A 27,882-nucleotide genomic window follows, 5' to 3' on the forward strand; every position below is an offset into this window, starting at 1 on the left:
TTTGTCAAATTAATTAAAAAAATCAGATGTCAAATTGCATTTGACACAAAACACATCTTTGTTTTGGCACAAAGATATCTCTTTTCTCTTATTTTCAATATATTTTAAAGGTTGCTTTTGAACAAAAATGAAAATTTTATTCAATTTTTTTTCCTCTTTAAAAAAAAAAACAATGGCCTTTTAATATAATTTAACATTTTTAGATAGAAAGTCAAATCATTACACTTGCAGGATGCTGGTATACTTTCAATTCTGTTTAAACTTGGCAGTGATTTTGATAAGAACTTGCAAATTCTGAAAGATTTTGTTTATTTACTCATGCATATATAGACCCATAGACATTAGCCAAGACCATACCAGAGAAGCCTTTAGCTGTGATGATGGACTGAATAGATCCTGCATGTACGTCAGAGTTACTTCCTTACCTTTAAGGTATGTTTGCTCGTGAATGTCTGTGATACTCAATAATTCTGCATTTTGTTGCTGACAGCTCTTCCTGGCTTGTTGCCATGTGAGAGCTGATTCAGAGTTTATTTGGTAGTGGACATTTGTTAGCGGATCTGTAGTCCAGGTGGTGTCTATATCTGGTGGAGAAAATAATTATTTTGGGGTTGATAGTAACTCACATATACAAAAAAAATTATTTGCAGGTTCTCATTATGCAGGGCATTCTCATTAAATGCTACCTGTGCTGTTCTTTCAAAGAGCTTTGAAAATGTTACGGGTGGGGGGGATGGGGAAGGATGAAGTTAAGGCCTGTAAACTGACAGGTAGAGCTGAAAAATATCACTTTCTGTTGCATGAAGATACATCATTCAGGAATTACTACAAGGGAAGTGATTGCATAGAAAAAGATATTGGAGTGCTGTGGCAGAAATCCTAGGTGAAATCTATAAAAAGATATGCAACACCTCCTCCTTCTCTTTCTGGACAACGGTTCCCACTGAGAGCTGTGAGAACCAGCACTAGACCTGAATTTAGCATCCAGACAGTTCTTAGATAAATCTAATCTCCTCAGCTTGCAAAGAGCTTCTGGATATGCCTGTCACACAGCCGCAGAGCCCGGGCACTGCAATGGTGCTGAGCTGCATTGTGCTTCTCTTCAGATAACCTTTAGTCTTTGATCTGTTGAAGATCTATATGTGCTCAACCAAGTACAATACAAACTTGAATAACATATTTGATTATTCCCAAAAGTCAGTAGAAGTTGAATGAAAAGAAGAACTGAGAGCTGGGACTGGCTTTCAAAAGCTTTGGAAATTTTTCATTGACCGTATGTCACGTGCCATTTGGTTCAGTGTCCTAGATGTCTTTGTAGGGACCTGGAAAGTATATTTGTCCCTGGTGACATGGAGAGTGGGATTGAGTGCACACTCAGCAAGATTGCTGACAACACAAAGCTGTGTGGTGTGATTGACATGCTGGAGGGAAGGTGTGCCATCCAGAGGGACCTTGACAGGCTGGAGAGGTGGGCCTGTGTAAACCTCATGAAGTTCAACAAGGCCAAGTGCAAGATCCTGCGCATGGGTTAGGGCAATCCCAAGCATAAATACAGGCTGGGCAGAGAATGGGTTGAGAGCAGCCCTGAGGAGAAGGTTGATGAGAAGCTCAACATGAGCCATCAATGTGCACTTGCAGCCCAGAAAGCCAACCATATCCTGAGCTTCATCAAAAGCAGTGTGATCAGCCAGCCAAAGGAGGTGATTCTGCCCCACTACCCTGCTCTCTTGAGACCCCACCTGCAGTACTGCATTCAGCTCTGAAGCCCCCACCATAAGAAGGACATGGACCCATTGGAGCAAGTCCAGCGTTGTGCCACAAAGATGATCAGAGGTCTGGAGCACCTCTCCTATGAGACAAGCTGAGAGAGTTGGGTTTGTTAAGCCTGGAGAAAAGAAGGCTCTGGGTAGACCTTATTGTGGCCTTCCAGTAGCTAAAGGGGGCCTACAAGGAAACTGGAGAGGGACTTCTGACAAAGACATGTAGTGATAGGACACGGGGTAATGGCTTTAAACTGAAAAAGAGTAGATTTTGTTTAGATATTAGGAAGAAATTATTTACTGTGAGGGTGTTGAGGCACTGGAACAGGTTGCCCAGAGAATTTGTGAATGCCCCATCCCTGGAAGTGTTCAAGGCCAAGTTGGACAGGGCTTTGAGCAACCTGGTCTAGTGGATGTCCCTGCCCATGGCAGGGGGCTTGGACCTAGATGATCTTTAAGGTCCCTTCCAACCCAAACCATTCTATGATTCTATAATTTGAACCACACCAAAAGTACATTTTGAATCAACTGGACTAAAGGGATGTTTTAATAATAAAAGACATGATGTTGAACAGGAGCAATGGGGAGGAATATAGGGGAAAGCTGAGAAGTGTAAGGAGGAATCTTCACCGGCTTGAATGCAAAGCTCCCCTGTAAAGAACAAGGCCAGAAAGGGGGCCTTGGAGGAGGAAGTGACCACAGAAATGGAAGATGGTTTTCAGAAAGTGATTGAAGTTGTAGAGAAATGCCAGGGATGAGAGGCAATTGTCAGAAGGGGTGGAAAGATTGCTTCCCAGGAAATACAAATAAGGCCTAGTAGCATGGATACAAGGACACATTCCACTTACGTAAAAAAATATTCACATGAGAATCATGCAGACTGAAACATTAACTTCATTGGTACTCATTGTGTGCCCGCATCCATCGCAACAGGGGCCCTCAGAGAAGGGTTGTACAATGGTGACAGCACACATTTTGCCTGGGAAACAGTGAGGAGCTCAGAATTATCGTGCTGCTCAGCAACACCCCCACAATTACTGGGAACTCTGTGCCGTTTTATTCTTCAATCACACTTTTCTCCACATCTTTACGGAACATGTTTTTTCCTTGCGTAGAGTGCTGCAGGATGTGGCAATGCATCATATACTAAAATATATTCTTGGAAACTATGTGTTATTATAAAGATATTAATATTCTGCTAGTGTTGGTTTGCCAATACCACACTGAGGGGAACTGCGTAGTAATAGGTAACTTACTCTTTGATGGGCAAAATCCGTATCGCTGGTCTGTGTCGTAGTCTGCAGTGGTCGCACACCAGAGCCAGCCATCTGACCGGCCGGCGTCTGTGCACTCGGCGTACCATTGCTTTTTGTACATGAAAGGGAATACACAGGGTGCCCCGAAAGCATTTCCTAGCAATGTAAACGTCTCTGAGAAGACAAAATTATAAAGATAGTATGGAAAATAATAAATGAATATAAACTGTGAAAAATATGAAGCCTATACTAGTGGCTGAATTGCATCTCAAAGTGGTTTCTGTGTTACCTTTCCCATAACCATAACAAAATTCATTTCAACACTTTTTCAGACTTAAGCTGCCGACATATGTTTTAGAGCAGTGCTATTCTGATGTAAAGTAATATTTCATAGACGAGGACTACAACTAGATTTTTTTCTGACCGAGACTGTTTAAAAAACTGTTAATAAAGATTCAGAGCTCTACCCTAAGATACTACTATTTTAAATAATGTTAGAATTACATAACATGTGCAAGATGAGGAACTAATATTTAGATGTCATGCTTCCTGGAAAAAGTAAACATCAGATTAGACAATCCTTCTCTATTTTTATTCCAGTAACCATTTAAGTACCTCACATACATGTTTAAGTATCTCACACACAGTGGAGCAGCTCCAACACTTGAGGCTCAGGGATTAATACTGCAAATATCTTGTAAGGTGGTTTTGAGAACATTTACTCTGCATGTGGGAAAGCTATTCAGAACAATCAGACTTCAGCTAGTCACAAAGCCTGATTGCACTGGTAATTATAATTATGCCTTGAGCGTGCTCATATGCTGAGTCACAAAAGCCACACTTCATCTGCCCACACTGGAACTTCCAGCCCTTTCTCAGCTCACCCATATTGTGTTCCTTTCTTGAGGATGTTATTTCATTTCCATGTTGCTGTATTAGAAACTTATCAGTGTTTATACTCTCTATTACCAATGCACTGATGCAGTATGGTGAGCAATAGTGACTTTACAGAATACTTACACATACTCCAAGAATAAGTAAGTATATATATATATATATACATGAATATATAATAAATATTTAAAGAATACATGTATATAATACTTATAATACTTGTAATACTAATATACTATAACACATATAGTAAAATAGTGTCTATGTTTTATTTTATATATATGTACATAACACTTGATCATAAGCACAAAATTAAATTCAAGGCTAAATCCCTCTATACACTAAATTTCTAAAACTCTGACAGTCACTGAATGAATCAGAATAGTTAGAGCCAAAGATTCAAAACACTGTAATACTCACAAAGAAGGTGCAAAGCATGAAAGAATCAATTTTCTGTACCTTCATATCCCCAGGAACATAAAACATCCATGGTCCCGTAGGCCTTCCAATTATTCTTTGCACTCAGCACCTTTTTTAACAAAACATTATCATGTTCTTCGTTGCCAGGACTGAAAAACAAATCTTCTCCTTTGATTGCAAGGAGGCTTTCATTTCTGCATTCCCACCACTGGAGCTCACTGGTTCGATTACATGGATACAAGGTGATCACAGCCCCATCCTTCTTTGATGACACGCCCAGGCATAGGTTCAGTCGCACACTCATAATCTGATGATCAGTGATCCACCTGAATTTTTGTGATTCATTGTCTTGATGGCAAGTGGCAGTTCTAACTGATTGTGCGATAGAAGCCTGAAGGCAGAGCTTGTTGACTCTGTTGTATATTAAAAATGTTTCAATGTCTGTAAAACAGAACAGTACAAAGTAAATGGTCAATATGGGATATTAACATATAGATATGTGCCATGATTCTTCTTCCCGTTCACATGAACCCGGAGTCATTGCATTCATGTCAGATAAAAATGTCATGGTTTTGAAGAGTCCAGTGCAGCATCAATTTTACTCATGAAAAAGCAATAAAGTATACAATAAGATATGTATTTCTTTATTATATGTCACCGTACTGTGGATTAGTGGCAGTCAGCAGCATCAGCAGAGCTGGGCACAGCTTGTTGGTTTGATTTACATTAGTTACTTGAATTCCTTCAATTGCACTACTATCTATCACGATTACTCTGTTTCTGTCCATCTTCAGATGCATGGCCTTGTAGACTTCTGACCTCTACAAACTTTCTTTACCCTTCCGTATCTTACAGGTCTCCAAGTGGGGCCACAGCCATCTTTGCTAAGCCATTTGTTTCCCTGCTCACGAATCCACATTTCCTTTCCTTTTTACACATAAATGTGGGTGAACAACTCTGGGCCTCAGAGGGGATATTCTGAGCTCATTGGACTTCCTGACCTACAACACCTGCAGTATCTACTGTGATCCATCACAATCAAATCTAGGAATGACATTGGGAAACCAATTTCGGTCTGAGGAAGTAGCAAGGACTGGACAGTAGTGGCATCTGGCCACCACATGGCAATGTGGAAAGGCTGGTGGAAGTTAGAAGGTCCAACTGGACCAGAAATTGGATCCTTATTTGCTACAAAGTAAAGTAGAAGTACCTGAGCTAATTTCAGTCCTACAGTGAGTTCATCAGATTCAGTAGTGAGTCATACCTATGAATTTGCTCTGCTCTTTGTGGTCTACTTTATGACCCACATGGTTGCATTTCCCTCCGAAGCTTGTGGGATTCATAACCAATTTTGTTCCCTGATACATCTCTTGATCAATGGGTGTCATGTATAATTAAAATATGTTTAAAAATCTAAATAAATTTCATTTTGAAACTCTGCAAAAAGTTGGAATCAATTTAGTTGATAATATAAGGTACACTGAAAATAACTATTCTGCTCCTGCAGTGATACCATGGGCAATTAAAAAAAACACTGCATACTCTGAGGTAATCCATAACAAAGAGTTTTATTCAGGACTTACAGAGCTAAAAGGATTTAACCTTAACCATTTGGATCTCCAAAATGGTTTAACATCTACAATAGAAGTGCAGCTAAATGAGTGGCAGTAATATTGTCACTACAATTCTACAATAACTTTCCTAAACTTAATCAATCTTTATTTCACACACATTTGACTTCATCCCCTTTATCAATGCCAGTGAATTCAGTGAGTCTGTTCATTCAGTGAATGAAAATAATCCTCTTTGTAAGCACTAAGTCTCTCTGGATTGCACAGCCCTCATCTGTGAACATCTTAACATCCTCCAGTTTTTCCTGCCTAACTTTGCTAACAATTATCCAGATACCAACAGCTCAAAGATCAGAACACAGAAGTAAAGAATTAAAAATAAGATCTTTAAATATATCTTATGATTTTCTTAGATATGCTCTTCTGGCATTATTGAAATCATAGTGACAATATATGTGAATAAAGCCATTAAGAACTCAGTCTTTGCTTCCTTCTCTATCCATTTATTTTTTCTGTTATATCCTGTTGTTGCCTCTTGCCTGCCATTAGGAGGCTTCTTATCTATATGTCCCAAACTAATACTGTATATATAGGCACTGGCACAGAACTGTAAAGCACCCAGAAATGCCAGAGGACATGGAAAGACTTTCACAGACACCTTTATGGGAGGCAAGCAGGAGGCACTTACCTGCCAGCTGCAAAGCACTGTGAACAAGAGAAAGAACAAGCAAGAACCTGGAGGACATCATTGTAAATGTCATTTTCTTTTCTTCCCTTCACCAAAAGTCATACGATGAGACGTGCTGGCAGTGAAGTCCTGTAGAGAGGACAGTGATCGGTCCTCCTCAGTTTCAAAGGCTGGATGGTTGGATAGAAAGCTCTGAGTGCTAAATAAGGAAATATTCTGTCACATGCCACATTTCAAAAACACAAGACCTCACAGCATTAATTTTGCCTTCAGAAAAGAATGACTTCTCACTGAGGACAAACTGTGCTGCCTTGGGAAAGCAGGTGATACAGAGAAGATTATATCTCAATACTTTCCTACTGTCTCTCCTGAAGAAACATCTGGGGAGCTCATGGGATCAAATCAACAGTAAAATACCAAAGATAGAAATCCATCCTTAGCTTTTAAGTCTTACACTTTGTGTACACAGTGAAAAAATACATCAGGAAAAAATGTCAGTCTCATATTTTCATTTGTAAGATTAGACAGGATTGTATTTTAGAGGATTTAAGTGAAATTAATTCTGCAGGATATTATAAAAATTTCTTGCCTTCTAAATGAGGTTGCCGTTGTCCTACTGACTTTCATTTCTGCATAAATGCAGGTAGGAGACCAGCACTCAAAGCTACCTGAAAAATGGTCATTTAAAAACTATTCACGTTTTTCTCATGAAGGAGGTCAATCTCAGGAGTTTGGTTTCTCAATGTATAGGTAGAAAACGGAAACTCTCTCTGACCACTATAAACTGTCCCTATCACTGCATAAAGGCCTGACTTTATCACAGTAGATTTTTACCATGGAAATATTTTCTTTTGTTTATAAAGATTTACAAATGTAAAAAACAATCTCTGGTGCGAAAACCTTAATTGAAGTGCAGTAACGTATTTGTTCAGCACCTGTAGCAAAAATGTGATAGCAAGGAAATTTGGCCTCATGTCCTATTTGTTGCTGAGATTATTGCATTTCCTAAGTACAGGATTTGTTCCTACTTGGCTGCTCATCAGAGAGACAATGCAAGAAAGAGAGCTAGTTCCCTGAGAAAGTCTACATGATTAAAATAAAAAGGAGAAATTGAATTGTGAAATAAGAAATTACAAGGAAATGCTAGGTACAGATGTTAGGAAGTTAAGGGCAAAGTTAACTGAATTTTCTTTTTCAGATGATGACAAAATATATTAATCACAATTATAAAGTCAACAACTTTTTCTGGAAAAGGCATTTCTAGAACTTTTTTTTTTCCAACCTGTCTCTTATTCAGCTGCCAAAGACCTTGCCTGAAAAGGGCAAAATTTTTCTTTGGCCTGAACTGATTTGCCTTAGACTGGCAGCATTTCCTTACAGTGTTTGGCCTATTGCTATGAAAGATGCATTTTCATTTATACCGTCAGGAGTTTTAACAGCCTTATTTTATTCTAGAGCTCAGATGGCATGAGGCCAAGAGGAATTCCACTTTCTTCTCTGTTGGACATTGTGCAATAACAAAGAAGTAAAAAGTGAACGGTCCCTTTTCTTCACCCTCCTGTGCTCCTCAAGTCACACTAAGAGCCAACTGCAGCCTGGCAGTAAAACCTGCATTGGTTTGTTAGGAAAGAACAAGCACTTCACAGGAATCCCTTCAGCCAAGCTGCAGACAAGTTTAGGGCTAAAACTCTGAACAATTTGTGACTGCACTCTTGAAACTCCAAACACACTTTGTGCACTTACACCTTTCCCAGTATGGCCAGTACTGTGAATTATGGGGTGCTGTGCTGGTTCCTGAAAGGGGCAACTGCTTGAGGCTGTCAAAATCTCTAAGACCAGACTTCAAAGCCAGAAGAACAAATCTCACTGTATCACCTACACTCAACCCCTCCTGATAACTGCGAGCCACCAGGTGCATCCCTTGGGGAGCGCGAGGCAGGAGGCAGCACTGCCTCCTTGCTCCCTTGCGCATAGGAAATCAGGCAAAGTCAGGTGCCTTCATCTCACTGCTGCTCATGGATGTAGCTCTGTACAAGCTACATCCAGCCATGAGGTGCAAGTTGGCCAATCCTGATCTGGAAGGTCAGAAGCTGGGCTAAAACCAAAGTTGTACTCCCTGACATGAATTTGGTCAATTCTCTGTTACTTCAAATTCAGTTGCTAGACCTGTATCCTAGACACCTAGACACTGATCCCATAAAGACATTACTGATAGTGTAAAAATTGACTTGCTAAGGATTCCCCTGGAAATCCCACCAAGTTAGTTAAACTTTTACTCACTCAAAGATTAAGAGAAAAAGAGCAACACGGTATCAACAGCAGCTTATACCTCAGCCTATTTTATGAGTTTAAATTAATAACAGGTGGGAGGGAACATGCAATGGTTGCTTTTTAGGTGATAATCTGCTGAATGCTGATGCCAAGTGCTCACAGAGAGCTACAGTGGCATTAAAAGACCAGTAAAGTGTTTTGAGATCCTTTAAGAGCAACAATCCTTTAGGATCTGCTCTGCTGAAAGAGCAATTCCCACCAGTGTAAGTGTCCCCCGCACACTGATGCGTTTCTATACTTGCAGACCAGCCCAAGCAAGTGATTACAAGGGGATTGCTTTCATGGATTATAGCATTAATCGGTCTTGCTGTGCTAAATTTAGGTGAATATTTCAATATAGAGATGTGTCATATGCTATTTTTCTGGGCCGATTCTAGCAAGGGGGACAGGCAGTGTCTGGCAGTCTTCACAACCCTTCTCATTCGGATTGATAAAGACATCAATTTTAAGCTGCTCTGTTTATCAAAAGTTCAAACAATAAAATTCACGCAGGTCAAAATAAGAACTAACTTAGGGAAACATACCCTTGGATTGCAAATACTGCAGCTATTGCATTTGTTCAATTGACTGTTGTACCTACCTAGTGAAAGCAATTACAAAGCATGGAGTAATTAAGTAGAAAGGCAACTTTATCATGAAAGGAAGAATGGAAAGTTTTCCCTGGGGGAAATCAAATTTGAACATTGTTTGAGGGATGATATTGTTTCTTTATTAACTTTTTCTAAAGAATGAGGATTTATATGCATTCCTTGTGAATAAGCGGTATTGCATAAATAAGTAGTTACCAAAGAGTCTCAGAAAAGAACACATCTTAAGTCCATTATGCACTGCCAGGGTGCATGTGTGGATACTGCACAGACAATAGACTCTTTAAAAGCACATTTAGTGACAAACAAATGTAAAATGAAATTTTAAATGAAAAAAAAAGTCTCCCTAATATGGAATTATGAAATGAATCTTCACTAGTTAGCAAGGGAATATATGAAAAGTCTGCACTTTATTTTTACCCAGAGTAGGAAGTATTAAATTAACTAAATTAAAATGTCAGAAAGTTTTTTTTTGAGGTAATGAAAAGCCAATTGCCACACTGTCATAAAATTGGATTACATTTTCTACAAAAAAATGGTGTGAATCTTTGTGATGGGATGAATAATTTGGTCCATGTGTTCTAGCCTAAATCATGCTAGCAGCAATACAATGTAATCAGTAATAAAAAATGGCGATATTGGTTTTGCATCTAGAAATCATTATAAATTAAGAAATAGTCATGTACTCTATAAATATACTAGAACAAAAAAGTAAACAAAAGTAAACAAAAGAAATTTTAGCTCCATGAAGTACTAAGATAACAGAGAAGGCGGAAATACACCAAGTTTTTGTTATTTTAATCTTCACTAAATAACTTAATTGTCATAGAATGGTGTTAACTACATTGAGAAAGAACAGAAAATACAGCAAGGAAAAATGCATATGGAAATTATATCAGCTTTGCCTTATGTGCTTATATTCAGGCTGAAGGACTGAAAAATTTCATGTAGCAATGCTAAATCACTAATGTAATCTCCAAGAAATCATGCAAGATGCATAACGTCTTAGAATATTGGAGAAGAGAGTTACGCATACTTAAATCAGATTTCACAATAAATTTAATTTGGTTCAAGAGGGAGAAATTGTGGATCATAGAATTTGATAAAAAGATCATGAGAAATCAAATTGAATTTTGCTGATATGAGGAGATGTTCCTTTAACAGCTACTTTGCTAATTGTCTTATTTTTTTAACAGTTACCAGAAGGTTATTAGACTCATTACACATTGTATGCTTGCACAGTAAGAAGATGTAAATGTAACACTATTGCTTAATTCAAGAAAGCCTTTTACTGAAGTAAAAATCCTGACAATCTTGTTATTTTTCATCTAACTCTGAGATTTGGCAGGTCCAATTTTCAAATATCAGTGATCTCATCTTTAGCAGGAGTGGAGGAAACATGTTTCAGACTAAAAAGTTTTATTTATCTGATAGGACCATCCGATTTATATATTTCCTTTTGAACTCTATGAGGTGATGTACCCCAAAACATGCTTTAAGTAACATATTCTGTTGACAGAGATGTACATTTACACAATTGACACAGGAAGACACTGGGTCATTTTCAGACCCTCACTTCTTGAAGTGTTTGGTATCAGCCCAGCCTGATTCCATTAAAAATTTGTTGGGACAGCTGAGGAGAAAATATTTAGGCCTTGCCTAAACATACTCGGAATTAACACCTCAATTCATTACATGGCAGGTTTATTATCCTGTCCATAAAATAATATCTGATCTGTGTTTAAGATTCTTCACTTATTTCTGCTCTACAAACTAAAAAGACTCTTTACTCTCTGTGTCTTTTGGGAATGTTTTCTTTTTGTAACAACCACCCACTTTCCATAGAGGGAGAAGACTTCTCAAGTGCAAATAATGTCAAATCTGTTAATTTATCTTCTTTGGGGGAATATAATAATCCCAGAAAGATGTAGAATAGTTACACTACTTCTAAGGAGATGCTAGAAGAACTTAGTCCAGAGGAGAGAAGACTGGAGCAGGACATAATAACAGTCTGCAAAGATGTACAATGCTGCTACGTGAAGGAAGGTCATAAATTATCCTTCACATCGGGAAAGGACAACAAATACAGGAAAAGAAACAATGGAATCAGTTTAGCAAGGGAGAATTAGGTACCAGGGGAAAATATCTTAATAGTAGAACTAAGTACTTGGTCAGTATTTACTATTATTTAGTGAAAGATTTTTAAAAAGCAAAATAGGAAAGTAGTTGTTAGAAATTATCCAGATTCACTTATCTCTCCTTCACTGAGGGTAGTCTTCAGGTTTTTTAAAAGTCTAGAAAAAGTTTAGAAATTTTACCTTTCTATCTCTACAAATTAAGAAGTATTTTCCAGATTTCAGTTCAACATTCACATACACTCATGAAAATAAATTCAACTGTGACATTGATTTACAGTGTTAAACTGATGTAACTCTTAAATTCCATGTTAATTTTGATTAATAATTTATCATTGAAACAGGTCTTGGCACCTATTTTGGATACTTATGCCATTAACGTCCTCTGTTCTGACTCTTTTCTGTGTGCAGCACTGGGAAGTTCCGGGATGTCGACGTGCGGTTCAATACAAGCCAGTCTTGGGCACCTCTGTGACACTGGGGAAGAGCATGACAGTGGACGAATGACTGCCACTGAGAAGATGTCGCAGGCAGCCTGTCCACTTCGGTGACCTCTCAGCTGCTCTACCAACCCCACGAGGCACTAATGCTACTCTAAGGGATAAACAAGAGTCTGTATTTCCTTAGCTCAATCACATCACCAAAGGGACACAGGCTCAATTTTAAAAGCAAGGAAATCTGGTGAAAAATAAAACTCAATCAGCCTTTGCAGTATGCGCAAGAGAAACATGAAGTGTGAAGGAGAGGAGATTTCAGGCTGAGCTTCACTGACAGTCAAAGTCAGTTCCCCCAGGGTCTGCCTCACTGTGTCCTGTGCCCGGCTGGGCAGGGCCACTCTCACCCTAGAGCTGGCACCGGATCTGCCTGCTTCCCTACAGAGCTGTTCCGGCACTCTGAGACAGATGTGTAGTCAAGTTTTTTTTCCTTAACGTGCTGAAGCAGCTGGTAACAAGGTTTAACTAGACCCAGAGCAGGTGGGAGGTGGGGGTGAGGGCTGAAAAGCTCTCGTGTGAAGGGCAAATCTCATGGCCGATCGTGCTACATCAGCCTTGGGCTTGCAAGGGGTAGTGAGACTTAGCCAAGCTTTCCTTGGCGAGAAGCAGCAGCTGACTGCCTGAAAATTTATCTTATTTTCCACAATTTTGGGGTGTTAAAATGGGAACAGCATGCTAAAACAAGGGAGTAAACTTCAGGGCCAAAGTCATCACCATCCTGATAGACGTCTGAGTAAGCACCAGGAGCTCAGGAATTCTCAGCCCTTGTTTCCAGTGGTGGGGCCGCAGGTGCCACATTCAAGGGCAGGAAGGCCCCATCTAGGTGACTGCACCCAAGGGTGCATGGCATAGTTGCAGACGTTGCCCAGTCCTGCCTAATGACCCAAGAGCATTTGAATCCCAGTATTTTGGCTGAGGCACAGCAGAACAATGTATGCTCCGTGACTGCTGATTTACAGATACACTCATCAACCTTTTGTACTACCCTTTTAACTACTTCTCATTAACTAAGTAATCGTTGGAAATAATCAGCATGTATCTTTGGGCTATTGTTTAAATAATGGATTGTGCAAGAAAAAAAAAATAACTAGGCCAGCCATACTTCCTGGATAGCAGTATATAGTTATAACTGGAAAAGTGCCTGTTCTTTATGTTATCTCTATGATGAGTCATTGTTTTCTTCTTTTGCTTTATCACTTTTTCCTTCCTTATAAAAAAAAAACATATACCACCTTCCAGAAAGAAATGTTTCAAAATATTTTCCATGGGCTAATATCTCAAGGATCATCTGAACGATGCTCTTAGTCACATGATTTGGTGTTAGGTAGTCCTGTGAGGAGCAGGGAGTTGAACTCGATGATCGTTATGGGTGGGTGACTTCCAACTCGAGATATTCTATGATTCTATGATAATTTTCTACAACTTTTTAATGTATTTCTTTATGTGAGTTCCCTACCATATCTAAGTGCAGCATTTCACGTAAATATATTTTCTGCCAACATTTCTGATTCAATATGCTTCTCCTAAATATTCAGGACTATTTTCTTCCCACACTACCTGTGGATTGGCGAGGTCCAGAAGATGATTTTAAATATGGGTAACAAGGGTATGTGAAAAATGTCCCAGTCCCAGCTCCCCGACACCAATTCATGGTTTGACCTGCCTATCACTCTCTGTGGGGGTGGGAGGTGTGTAGTAACTCAAATTTCTTTACATCAGCTGGCAAGGAAGACACTGTAGTTCTTCACCTCCTCACACACCTTCCGACTACAATTTTGTCAAATCTGTTTTCTGAAAGAGGAAGGAAATTCCGTAATTCACAGCACAGAAGGAGATAGAGCAGACATTCACATAGACTGTTACCAAAGGAATCTCTTAACTACAAAACTATAAAAAGATCTGTAGGTCTCAGTTTCTTTTTCTCTGAGAAGTTGCACGCAGTAGTTCAAATAAAGAGTAAAAGGAGCTCTGTGAACAACTCTAAAGGCTAGCTTTAAACTGAAATAGTTTCCAGATTTCTTTCTTATGAAGGGCATCTAAAACTATCACAGGTCTTCCAGGCATAGTCATATTGCATTGCAGTCATATTCCAGGCGTTGTAATATGACTGCAATGCAATTTGTTCTTCTTTTATTTATTTTGTGAGGTTGAATTTATAACTGCATGGGAGCAGAAAGTGGTTTGCCTAAGACTCAGTCACCAGTTCAGTTTACTGCCTAATCCTGAAGGTATCACCTTACTTAGCCTGAACATGCCCTGGGCACACAATTTCAGTCACCCCATTTGTGAAGAATTGCCTGTTTTGGAGAGAAAGGAGCCTATCCCTTGCCTAAAGTAATGCATATATAGGCAACCAGGTATCTGCACTCCACTAAGGAGCTTGAAAATAGCTACAGGAGTGATGGCCGTGGTTGGGATTTCTGGTTCAGATCCCATTTGCAGGACAAGTTTTGTTTGTCTCGCTGATGTTTTCAGCTCCTCAGATACAAGACCTTGTGTCATGATACGCAGCATGGAAAACTACTAGGATGGTCTGAACTACCTCTAGAAAGCTGGGAAGCCTTGGTTAAAACTTCAAATTCAAGTCATAGCCAGTTCCCAACTAAAGGACTCTCCAAGGACACATTCTCTGCAGCCAATGTCATGCTTTTTTCAGTTAACACTTATCTCTAAACACTCGTCTAAATAGGCACATCATCCATCAAAGCACACTTTTGTGGATGCTGTTCATATCACTGCAAGTACAGAGTGCTCTTAACTTAGCTGAATTTCCATATTTGTGAAGTCAATGTGCATTTAAAATGAGTTTGGGCTCCTGCCCACATCTTTAGTAATCTCACTCTTTTTCTTGGCAGCATCACAGTCTATCCAACTTAAGTCTGTTCTGGAAGGCTTCAGTGCAAAATACATTTTCCTTGTTATTTTACATTAGGCAGTGTCACTGCATTCATGACCTTAATTCTGCATACCGAAACATATGCATGCACTGCTTAATGCACTCTTTTCCTTTCAGTAACATTTTGTCAGCTGCTTCATTAGGAGGCATGTAAGCAATGAAAGATGAGCAAATATTTGCTAGATCATTTCCTATACCATGATCATCGATTAGTTCTGCATGAGTTCTGCCCAACTTTGCATAAAACAATGTTACAGATTAAAGATTAAAACAAAATGCAATGTTTGGGCTGCAGGACAACCCCGTGCCTTATTTTCATCTACTATATGTAGCTTTTTGGTTTTTTTTTTTAAAAAAAAAAAAGAAAATGAAATTGATTAGTCTTAACACTTAGAGACTGGTTGGAGTACTGGAAGAGATTTCCAATTCTCAGTGAACACTGATGAAAGCTAGACAGGGTTTGAGTACAAAAATAAAGAGGAAACAAGGAATTATAAGCCAGGCAGACTGAGTTGAATTCCTAGAAAGGTAGCAGAAAAAAAATGGTACTGTTTGTTAATCACGAGAGGATAACTAGATAGTAAGGAATCATAGTCAAGCCCTAAGGAAAGAGCAGTAACAGTTTCTGATGAACTGGAAGGTGTACTGACAGGGGTTTTATGGAAAGATTTGGTGCTATTCTGTACATTAGCAGCTCAGATAATGGCAAAAGGTGTACTTAATAAATTACTAAAACTTAGCAAAATACCAAAAGTAAACAGTGCCCAGGAAGAGGCACTATTGCAGAGTTGTCTATCCTGTAAATGGATGTTGGCATATGTTCTTCACCCATGCCAGTGAGTACTCCACCAAAAGGAAGGGGTCCAGTCTGGCACATGCAGCATTTGAGGGACCATTCCCGAGAAGCAGTGTGAACACAGCCACTGCCAACCTGCTCTGAAGCAACCAAGAGTTTTTTACTAGCATAGATGTTGACTGTCCTGGCCTAGCTGTCCTGAGGAGCTGGCAGCATTGCAAAGCATATTATTAGTAGAGAAGCTTTGAGTAGGTTGCCCAGGGGAGGGGTGAAATAATCACTGCTGAAAACTTTGTAAGAGGTTGTATCTGTCAGCAGCTGCTTAGTTTTAGCTGACACTGCCTTTGGGCAGGAACTTTTCAGTTCCCTATTTCTATTATGTATAGGATAAAAGGTTCCAATTCACAGGACATGTAAAATTCTAAGATATTTAACCTTTAATCTATGTCATGCCTTCTATTGCTTACTTTAGCATTAGAAGAAAGAAACTCCATTTGCACATTTCCTTTGGTGGCATCCAGAACAAAAGAGAATATGTTTATTCAAGCATAATTGAAATCCCTCCTAAATTCTAAAATTAGATATTTTTGAAGCTTACAAATCCGAAGTGACACATTGTTTCACAATACAGCTGGTGTGACATGGAAGTGACACTTCCCAGTGCGAGACCACAATGTGTCTGTGTACTGAAGCTTTAAATACTGATTGTTTTTATAAGACTCTGAAGTAAAATGCAATTCTATTAGCTAAGAACTTGACATTTCCAGCAGCACAACAGATTTGAACAGATGCTGTATGTTAGGAAATACAATTGTTATTTTTGAAATTACCTTGCTGAACTTCACATTTTGAGTATCTCTCAGTGATACTGCACCTATGTACAGACTAGAATGGCTGAATAACAGATTCATTCCATGCGCAGCAGCATCACCTACTTTTGCTCATATATCAGGTGAAACACCTCTGTACTTTTCTCTGTTGCCTCTGTCTCTTCACACAGACAGGAATGATGTCAAGGAAAAATCCGGATCCATGTGTGCTCCTCCACAGCACTTTGCTTCTCCAGAGACCAGCAACTAATGAGTGCTTACTGAGGGTCCCTACACATCAGTCTCATCATGAAGAAATCAAGGAAAATAGGGAATTTATAAAAAATGTGCAGGAGTTAAGATACTAACAAGAAGTAGAGGACTGAGAGGTAGATAGCAGTCTTGGGAGGGAGTCTGGTACCAGGAAACAGAAGATAAGTGACCACAGGATGACAAACGTACCCCACAGCCCCGCATTCAGATACGTGAACAGGAGGAAAAGACTGCTTTCAACTCCTGCCTCCTAACTTTATTTTCTCAATTGATTTCTTCGGTTTGTTTGGTTGTTGGTATTGTTTTTCTTTTTTCATGCTGATACTATAATTAATTTCCGGAGGACACGGGACCCCAATTGCTTGGAGCCTCATATCTGGTTTGGACCCTAATTTGGGATACTAGCTACAACTTTTACAACCTACTGGAAGCACTCACCTAATTTACCATAGAAGTTGAATATATAGGAGCATCAACTCAGCTTTCCAAGTGGGTTAAATTAGTAATCATGGCCACAGGAAGAGATCTAAAGTGAGTATCTGATACAGGACATTGTCCCAAGAAAGTGCCAGTGAACTAGAATGAGTAGATACATGTATTTTGAAATTATTATTCTTTTATAAGCAAGCCTCTCAGTTGCTCAATAAAAAATTCCTTTATTAAGCCATTGGTAGAAACTATGGATTTGACAACAGTGTCCAAAAAAGTAACCCTATGTTTGTGGTACCCTGTTGACCCCTGCACTCGCCCATGCCCTGAACCATCTGGCTGCAATGCCAGCCACAGCTTCACTGCCAAGCTGCTCTGAGTAAAATGTCATGCAGCGGATTGAGGAATCAAGCCTTGCACATCTGCAGTCTTGATAAGGACTCCTCTCAGTGGTAAATACAAGATGCTGCAGCTTTTAAGGGTGGCAGCACATCAGGGAGTTGCTTGTGGTCCATGTTCCAGAGGCAGCAGTCCGAGTTGGCCTGGCATCACCTTGCTCCTGTCTGCAAGCCAAAGCCTTGTGCCCAGGCTGATCTGCTTTAAACAGTGAGAATGGTGCCAGAGAGCCGGGTGAGCCGTGCCTCGCACCCGCTCTGTGTCTGAAGGAGCTGCAAATGTCCCTGTCCCGTCTCGTCGGGAGACTCAGAGCTACAGCAAAGTCACTCACTCACTAATCAAGAGCAGACCATGACTTAAATAGACAGAGCTCTCCCTGAAACACAGTAAAAATCATAAGACTATTTTAAAGCATGGGGTAAGGAATAAATTTCTTTCACTACTATCTCTGGCCCTTTTTCAGCAATCACAGTACATGTTATCTACAGACAAACTGAAAAAAAATAGACTGGCTCTTCTAGATACAGTTCCAGATTTCTGGTAGTCTTTCTTACACTTTATTAATAACTGTGTTTACTGCTCGCATTGGCATGGCTGTTTAATTTCAAGTATTTTTCAATACAAAAACATATGAGAGATACTTTTGCCTATATTTAGAAGAGGTCCAGTTCTGCACTTTCTGGGCGCTTAGATTTCCTGAACACTGGAATGCCTGATGAACACTCCTGAACACTCCCTGATGACGCCTGAACACTGAGGCACAGAGGGACAGCAGGAAACATCCATAAACTAAAATACAGAATGAACTTAATGAAGAATAGGCAGCAACAAACTTACAGAATTAAATGCAAAATTGAAGATTCTTGCACAAGGGAAGACTGATCAGGGAAGGTTTCCTTCAATGAAAGCAATAGTAAATGATAATACACACACAGAGGTACCACTGTTCTTCACGGAAAGGTGTGAAACAACGTTTTAGTTCTCTGAACTAAATCAAAGTAGTCTACCATTGGCCTACTTACAAAAAGAGAAGTGTATTTTTCTTTAAATATGCTTTATTTTAGAAGTCATCAGTTGAAAAACTGTGAGTCAAGCTGTGTTGGCATGAGAACAGGAATTAAGCAGGATTATAGAATGTCTTTATCTCTGAGGGAAAAAAAACAAGAAGACTCTTCAAGGACACCAGATCTCCGCCCTCAGATGTACAGATCACTAGGAAATCTTTTTGTATTTTGACTGCAGGTTCTGCTATACTGCCTTAAGCTGTTCACTCTGTGGGGCATTTAATAGGATGAATTTGTCAGAAAATAAATTAAAATTTTGAAATGGTAAGAAAAACACAGTGAAGAGAACTTCTGTCAGAAATTGTCATGATACATGTGAAGTATCAGAACATCCAAAGGGACTCAATGGGAAGAAAAAAGAAGTAAGCATTCCGAAGAAATATACTTTACTCTTTCCAAGAAGTATTGTGATACTATATTTTCTCTCTACTGGCTTTCTAGGGGCTTATTTATATAGGACAACTTTGTAACATTATACACTGAGCGTATTAGCTACCCTGTTGATAAGTCTTTCTGTGATTTTTTTTTTCCTATTCCATACAAATCAGAGTAAATCACCTCTAATTGCACATTAAAATTTGTCCATTTGAGGACTTACTGTGGAGTTGCCAGAGTACTGTAAAATTCAAACCCAAGGTTAATTGCATGCTAATTTCTATATACAGACGAATGCAAAAACATCACTTCTGGCTCAGGAAATCCCTGAGCTGCGAATGTTGAGGCCAAGTGAGGCAAATAAGGAGCTGCCATTTGATGTTTGCCAATTCTTGTGCTCTTCATTAAGCACCTGCTTAGGACACCATCAGGGACAGGATGCTAGGCTAGACAAACCTTTCATATGACCCAATAGAGCTGTTCTTAGGTTATTATAAAAGTTAAATTTACTGGCTTAATTCAAGGAGACATCCCTTTCAATTCTGTTGCGTAGGCCTGATAGACTCCTACAAGGATCCATGTTGCCACAGCTGGAGAAAACATCTCATGGAAGACAGGTCATATACACACTTTCAGTCAGGCATTTCTGCTGTTCTCTGTCACTTCAGAACACTCCACAGATGCCAGTCTGTAGACCATTTCAAGCAGATTTGGATAAAGTTTAGAAATCTGTTCAGGATAACGGAATTTTTCCAAGTGTGTTTAAAAAAAAAAATGGGTAAAACTGCTGGGTTTTGACAATAAATAGGACTCTATACCTGAGTTTCAACTGTATAAAAATGTGCTGCATTAAAACTAATTTCAGTATATACTGTTTTCTAAACAGCAATTATCCTCCAGCTTCTCCAGTTACTGGCTTAATATGGGCTTTAGAGGATATTGGAAGGTACCACGAAATACTTCAAGATAGTATTCAGGCAGGACTTAAAAATACAAAAGTTTTGGTCATAACTGACCACTTCCCTTTGCTTTGCGCATTGTAATTAGTCCCTAAGGTGAACTTCAAGGTTTTTGATTAGCCAAAAGCACCTCATCAGCTAAGCTAGGCTAACAAACCCAAGGCAGAAGCCATCATCCTCAAAGCGCAGGACACAAGACTGAATTTCTTGCTGGGACTTGCCTTTCCCAACAATGTCTTGATCAGCCAGGGATACATTATCATGCCTTCTCTAATGTTATTTGCAGTAAGCTATTGACCTCTCTCCCAGGCAGCTGGTTTGCTGGCCTCTTTACCCCAGTCAGAGCTCCTCTGCTCCAGGTCTTGTGCCATCTATCAAACGCCTACCAAGGAGGACCAAACAGCCTCATTGTTTTTCTTGGAGCCTATTTCCAAGAGCCTACTTTGTGGTCACCTACAGCTAGGAGGGAGAACTTATCCCTTGTCTTTTCTAATTTGGCATGGCATGGGGGGCTGATACAGAGACATGATGGCTGTGACTGAGTAGTCCTGGAGCATGTCTTCTTCTTGCTCCCTTTAGTACAGTCCTTGCCACTGCCCTATGCAAGACTGGTAGGGACAGTGAGTGACATCGGTCCAGTTTTGGATAGGGATGAGGACAGCCAAGAGGACAAACCACAGTTCTCGAGCTGGTAGAACCTGATTAGATACCACAAAAATGATGTTGATGGAGGATGCTTGTGGCATCTCTGCTTTAAACTCAGGAAAGCTTAAGCTTAATGTGGGTGCTACCACTGCCCATATGGCCACCAGTCATGCAGCCAAGAGGATGCTGCTGCTTTCTACAGTATTGGTCATGCCTCTTCCCTGTCTTTGACGTGTTTTCTGCTTGCTTCCTTTACTTTTTCCATCAGTACAGGCTTTAGCTCATCAAAAGTGCATAATCCTGTATACCATCCTAAATGCATAATCCTGTATACCACTACTGACCACAGAATTATAGGATAGTTAACACTGGCAGAGACCACTGGAGGTGATTTGGTTGAATCCCTTGCTTAAAGCAGAACCTCAAAGCTATATATTGTTTCAAAGGTTACTCAGAACCTTTTAAAGCTTAGTTTTGAGTATTTCCACAATGAGGAATGACATTTCCCTTGAAAACTGTATCTATGTTGATACATAGTGTGAGAACGGGCAGAAAGTCTTCACCAAATTCACTTTGAATGACATTTTAATAATTTGAGCTATCAACCCCCGTATGAATAATTGAGAAAAATACACCCTATAGATATTTTGAGTGAGTTATGATAAAATATTAAACTTCCAGAAGTGAAATGATTATAAAAGCACACAAGAAGCAACGCAAAATAGCTAAAGGAAGAAGATTCATAGAGCGTGCGTGTCTCTTGTGATTCTTTAGCTGAATGCAAATAGCTTTCATGCAGAAATTAAGGATTTCCTTCCTTTTTATCTTTTTTTTTTCTAGCTTCCTCATTTATTTAAAATCTCTTCCCTATTTTGTGTCACTATGATAAGTTTTTATATCATTACATTTCACATCTTCAGTAAAGTAATTAGAATGTACAAGTTTTTAGTGGCATAATCAATTCCCTTTCATTTTAAATCCAGCTAAGAATGAGCAGCTTCACTGTTATGTGCTCTAAATGTTTGACAAATAATCAGTCAAGAAGCAAAATGGTCTCTTCTTTCCCAGACATTTGTTATCTTTGCAATGTGTGGAGCTCGCACATTTCTACTTTCCCATTTCCTGTTAAAAACTTGTAAACAGATTTAACTCTGAATTGATCCTAAATTTTGCTTGTTTTTAAATGAATCATTAAGAGTACACACCAGACTGTGCCTTTAACAGAAGCTTACTTTCAGGTAGCAGCTTAACAACCATCCCATGTGGTAGCTCTGAAATTAAAAGTGCTATCACCAGGAGGAAAGGCTGCCGTTCCCACTGCCCAGTAATAAAAAAAATTATTTTCTTGCAACATGGAGTGCAGGAGAACTCCTTGGGCAGATAGGAGATGTGTAATCAAGCCTCATTACTATTTCACCTGCTTCTTGACAGCTGATTCATCCCCCCCAATTCCCTGCACTGATCACAGGCATTGTAGACTTAAAAGACCTTTTCTTTTTCCTGTTTTTCTTCTTTCTTCCCCGCCACTGAGTAGACTCCAAGCTGACCAGATCCAGCAGGTGGAATTATTGGCATCTTTTCTTCAAACTAAACATGTTCTAGGACACAAGAGGGTGGGGTTTTTTTCTTTAACACGTTGTTTAAAAACAAATCTCTGCACTTTCCATTGTGGCTTTGCAGAGAAAGTGCTTGCCTGTAAGCTTTCTGTCAGTGGCTTCTTGAGTTGCAAAACAGCCCATACAGTTCCTCTGCAGCTCTCTAGAAGAAACCCCTTTCTTTCCATCACCCTGGAGGCTTCTCCACAGGTCTATTTTCTGTTCCTCTTAGGAAAACCCTGGTTTCCTTCCTACCCTTTGCACTCTAGCATAATGCTCCAAAGCATCCCCCCTGCCTGTGCACAACTGCCACTCTCAACGAAGAAACCATCTCTTCATCTTTCTAGACAGCTCTACTCTGTGCAAGACGTCAGGAGGCAGGGCAAGGCAGAGGGACAGCTCGCCTTCTTTCCTAGTCCCCAGTTGTGGCCTTTCCCAAGAACACGGAGAGCCGAGGCAAATCAGGAACAAACACAAATAGCTTGTACCCTCTGCCCTCCTCCCCGTCCACACACATGCCCCATTCTCTGGTCTGAATGGTGCAGCTGGGCTCCTGGGGCAACCGTTCCCTTCAGTTGGCTTCTTCTCTTGGCTCTCTCCTATGAAAAGCATGATCCCTCCCCCATTGCTTCCCCATAACCAGAAGTCCCGGCCTTCCACAGGAACCTTGAACCCCCTGCACTTCTCTCAGTAGTGTCTGCATTTCCCAGGCCTCTGCTTTGCCGAGCCATTTCTGACCGGCCCAGCCTTGCCTGGCTCTCCCAGGGATGGTCAGCACTTCTCATCCAGTTCAAACACCTTCATTACTACTTTGGCCTTTCCCTTCAATCTCCTTTTATTCGGACACCTCACACTCTTGGTGCTATTTTCTATTTTTGGATCATCCCTAGTCTATGTTTCTCACTGCACAAGCTCCTGTTCTTCCCATTACTGAATATTTCCTCCTGTTTCTGCAACCTCTGTCCCATCATTAGCCTCTTCTGGCAGACCACGGAACAACTGCGAATCCTACAGGTATATTCCTAACTATTGACGGTAAAGCAGAATTAATGTCAACTCATTCTAAAAGTAGGTGAGCTTAATTTCACCTAGCTGTCTAGATCAAGAGACTGGATAAAAAGGCAGTATAATGGTTGCACTGTGTGCATTCTCCTGAAATGAGAGCAAATATTTCCTTAGAGGAACCAGAACCACTAACTATATCCTTAAAATGCTTTAGATATCATTTTTTAACAGATATTGAATTAAAAGTTGTGCCCTGCAGAATGTCATAGAAGGGAGAAGGCTGGATATGTCAGATAAGGAGACTGCTGAGAAGAGACAAAATGAACCCTAACTGTTCCTGTGCCCAGATGCAGTGACATCAGGACAACTTTATGCTTATGGAACAGTTCAAACCTTTCCTATTGACCCCGGAAAATCTGGCTCTTGCCCACTGGAATCTGGCCTGAAAGCATTAGTTAATTTCACAACTATCTGTCTATTCTGTTTGTATTTATAGATCTTTCTTACATTTTGTTCCAAATTACTCTTCACTTCCTTTTTCAGTCTTCTAGTTTCAAAAGCACGAATGACAAAATTAAACACTTTCAGTTCATAAAACTCTTTTTAGATTCCTGCCTTCGCCAAGGAACTGTAGCTAATGTTTTCTTTTCTGTTCCAAGTTACTGATACTGACATTTGCAAATGGCTTCTCTGTAAACTGGTATTCTTTTGAAGGAGGAGGATGTTCCTTTCTTCTTTGTACATCTGTCTGCCGTGGCTGTGTCACTGTCCAACATTACAGAAAGTTACAATGGTGAATTCTCCCTCAGCTTTTCCTTCCCTAAAGGCAGTTACTATTTCTTACATTGCAATAAGTTCAAGTTGAGAATCAATTACTTTCTCAGCCATGTTACATTTTCTATTTAGGGACATAATGTGGTGAAATAGTGAGAAAAGGCAGGACATTCTCTCTAAAATACCACCATAATATAGAGAAAGGAAGGGCAAGCTACTGAGAAAGTAGGTCTCCATATCTTGGCTGCGTGGAGAGACATTTTATAAATGTTATCATGTTGCGCCTAAGGCCAAATCCACTGTCTATGTGGAAACTGGATAAATTGACAAATTGTGGTCCCCCAAACCTCTCCTTTCTGCAACCTAATCCTGAAGTTGCCTAGGCTCAGTAAAAAGCTTGCTTTTGGCATTAAATTTCCCCTGTATCTGTACCTGAGTTTAAGCCCAAGCACCCTGATGTGGCAAATATGGGTACCACAGCACCTATTTCATCCATCCATATAAGTAGTATCTTTAAATTAGGTGCTTTTGTTATCTGTCTCATCTAAGGAGCATTCTCGGAGTAGGTCTATCAGCTAGGATTTGGTATGAAACACAGTGGCAGCCACAGCTTTCCTTTAGAAATCTAGCTACAGGAATCAAAAACCTGACAGGAAACAATAACTTTGAGAAGAAAAAGCATCATACCAGGATGCACGAACCAAAGTTTCCTATCAATTCTCTTTTCACTGATAGGGGATCAAGTTGAGGGGAAATGCAGATCATAACCAGTACTTCTTCGAAAAAACATTTTTTTCACTAAGCTGTTATGACTAAGAGAATCAAGCTGTTATAAAAAATAGCAGATAACTATATACCCAGCACATTCACTTCTTCACTTTCAGAGTTCACTCACAGACAGTCATTCACAGCTATCTGGCTGGAGCAATATTCGGGAACAAATCCCAATTGTCTACTGGCACTCCAGGGGATTCTCAGGAGATGTCTGTAAAGTCCCTCAGAGGATGGTACTCTTTGTTGTCAGATAGCAGCCACTGCTGCCTTGGGTGGTCCAAGTTATACAATCTTCTACTGATGCCTGAGTGCACGGGTAGCCTTGTACAGTCCCAGCAAACTCTTAGTTCGGTTCTCACAAATGCAACAGGATTACTAGTCTATAAAGCTTAAAAGCTTTCCTAGGAAACTTTCACAAACTAACTTCTCATTAGACACCTTTCCTGTCTTTGGCTTACTGTTTTCTGGCAACCATTTCTCCCTCCAAACCTATAGATCCTGTAGAACCGATTCAGACGAACTCAGACAGAAGGGTCCTTTATGGAAAGTGTTAAAATGGTGGATTATCTACTCAGTGTTGTTAGGATCTCACCTAAAATACCTTATCCACTAGCACATTGTACTGTCAAAAGGACCTACATACATAGAGCAGGACCTAGCAGGGAACAGCAGAAAGGGTTAGAGATCTAGACGATATAGCCATTATTCATGTATAGAAATTTAAGGATCCTATCCCTCCTTCCTATTATTTCTACTTTTATGATAAATTGTTCTATTTAAGAAGACACACAAACTTCTACTTAGAACCAGCCTTTTAATACCCATTTAGTGAATTAAAGTAGAATAAAAATGTATTTACATGTATTTCATACACACACAAAATATTTTAATTTAAACACAATTAAAATCAGTCAAAAGACTAAAATATCAAAAAATATCATATTAAATAAGGACCTTCTGTGGGCTAAGGGCTTTGAGTTATTTGATTGTTTACATTTGGCATACAATACACTGGAAAAGTGAAAAAAAAAAAAAGCTGTATGTGAACCTACTGTATATTTTTATATTTTTAGGGTTTCTGAACCCAGAGAACATGCCAGTGGAGCAGTATGAGATGCACTCCTCAGTCATGATGGAAGTCTGCAATGACACTCAAAGGATTAAAACAGACTTTGACAGGGGACATTTGGTTGGAAATTAGAAGAGACTTTCTAATGGTAAGTTTCATTAGGACTTTTAAAAATGGCCTGGAAAAGCATGAAATCTGCACTGGTACTGGAGATTTCAAGAATAAATTTTATGGGGTTTTTTAAGGTATGAATTAAGCCTATCTATTCCCCTCTTTTGCAGAATCCTTTGAGATCCATATTCTATTATTTAAATGACAATTTTTTTCTATTCACAATACATTCAAACCTCTTATTATAGTTGATCTTTCAATGCCTATATTACAGAATTATAGCAGAAGAAAAACAATTTACACTTTCCTTTCTATCAGTCATATACAGAGGAGGAATGCATTAATTCAGATAGTAGGGGCAGCACAAAGGGTTTCTGTGGGTACCTCAGTAGCAAAAGGAAGATGTGGACCCACAGCACCGGAGCAGGCTGCCTAGCTGAGGCAGGGAGCCGGTCCTGCTTCGAGCAGGGACCTGTACCAGGTGAGCTTGGAACTGCAACCTGTGCAGTTCTGCCAGCCTGGGGTGGCATTTCAGGATACCTACAGATCTGGATGTACTTTTTGGAGTGTGCTAATGAGCATATTCTCACAGTTGTCTGTGGTAAGCATGGTTCTTCTTGTGCCTAAAGGTGATGCTGGATCCATGCGGAGACTGGAACTGCCGAAGTGTTCATTATAATTTCCACAGAAGAAAATAACTTTGCCTTAAGAATTCTTGTATTCCAGAACTTTAATTCTTTTCAAAATCAGACCCAAGATTGCTCTGCTTATTAAACTGCTGCCTGCTCATTTTCTTCAATATTGGTCACAAGACAATTTGATTCATGAGTTCCAAGGTCAGCATCACCGTGGTATATGGCATTGCTAAAACTGGCTGTAACTGTTTGCCGATCATGCCTTTTTTTATAGAAGAAATAGACTGTAAGGCCAGTTCCTGTTAGCAGTAGGAAGATCAGTATAACAACCATCCCACCTAAAGTATTTGCAGATGAAGCAGCAGCTTCATGTTTTGATGCTGCTAAAGACAAAACAAAACAAAACAATTACTACAAGTGGCCAGAGACTGCTATTGCATACAACAAACATCTCCCTAAGTAAACCAACTGGATGAACTGTAGAAGTACTGAACAACTGTAACAGTAGTTAAAATCTATGCATGTCCTGGCTCGACAATGCAAAATTTGGCTCAATCTCTTCTATATTCCTTTCAAAAGGAGCATTATATTATACCACAGTATACCATTCATATGGCAAAAAAAAAATAATTATCAGTAAGACACACACTTTGAGAGACTAGCTCTCCTTTTAAACATATTTAAAAAAAAAAACAATCTGTGACCATTAAATGGATATTTAAATGACATTTTTCTGGAGGCAATTTTATTTGTAAATAATAAACGTCTATAAATTTATTGAAATTTCTGTTTAACATGCTTGTAAGAAATTAACCTACCTTTATTGGCAGGTGAGTCATGGGTTGGCTTAACTTCAGGAACTATAAAATTTTTAAAAATATATATATATTATACACAGTTTTCAAGCAAACATTCAAAGATTAAATAACTACTGCATACATAATTTTTACTTTGTGTTCCTATGAAATTTTAAATAATCATAGACTCATAGAACAGGCTGGAAAGGACCCTAAAGATCATCTAGTTCCAAGACTCTGCCCTGAGCAGGGACACCTTCCACTAGACCAGGTTGCTCAAAGCCTCATCCAATCTGGCCCTGAGCACTTCCAGGAATGGGACATCCACAACTGCTCTGGGCAAA

General features: G+C 39.5%; 2 protein-coding genes across 2 annotated transcripts in view; both read right to left on the minus strand.

Annotated features, from left to right (window-relative positions):
• LOC104482925 (macrophage mannose receptor 1) overlaps nt 1-6,705 on the minus strand; it is a 38,399-nt gene extending 31,694 nt beyond the window's left edge. Inside the window, exons 1-4 of the mRNA XM_086742199.1 lie at nt 6,590-6,705; nt 4,370-4,771; nt 3,017-3,190; nt 426-584 (exon numbers count right to left, since the gene is read on the minus strand). Coding sequence (XP_086598325.1) covers nt 426-584; nt 3,017-3,190; nt 4,370-4,771; nt 6,590-6,662 — 808 coding nt within the window. The 5' untranslated portion in view covers nt 6,663-6,705. The remainder of the gene's footprint in view (nt 1-425; nt 585-3,016; nt 3,191-4,369; nt 4,772-6,589) is intronic.
• Nucleotides 6,706-25,760: 19,055 nt separating this feature from the next.
• The window catches only part of LOC104480929 (macrophage mannose receptor 1), a 35,837-nt gene continuing 33,715 nt past the window's right edge, over nt 25,761-27,882 (minus strand). Inside the window, exons 29-30 of the mRNA XM_086742202.1 lie at nt 27,560-27,601; nt 25,761-27,121 (exon numbers count right to left, since the gene is read on the minus strand). Coding sequence (XP_086598328.1) covers nt 26,877-27,121; nt 27,560-27,601 — 287 coding nt within the window. The 3' untranslated portion in view covers nt 25,761-26,876. The remainder of the gene's footprint in view (nt 27,122-27,559; nt 27,602-27,882) is intronic.

This window comes from Chlamydotis macqueenii, chromosome 2 (assembly GCF_036417535.1).
Source record: "Chlamydotis macqueenii isolate bChlMac1 chromosome 2, bChlMac1.mat, whole genome shotgun sequence".
In the NCBI taxonomy this organism is placed as follows: Eukaryota; Metazoa; Chordata; class Aves; order Otidiformes; family Otididae; genus Chlamydotis; species Chlamydotis macqueenii.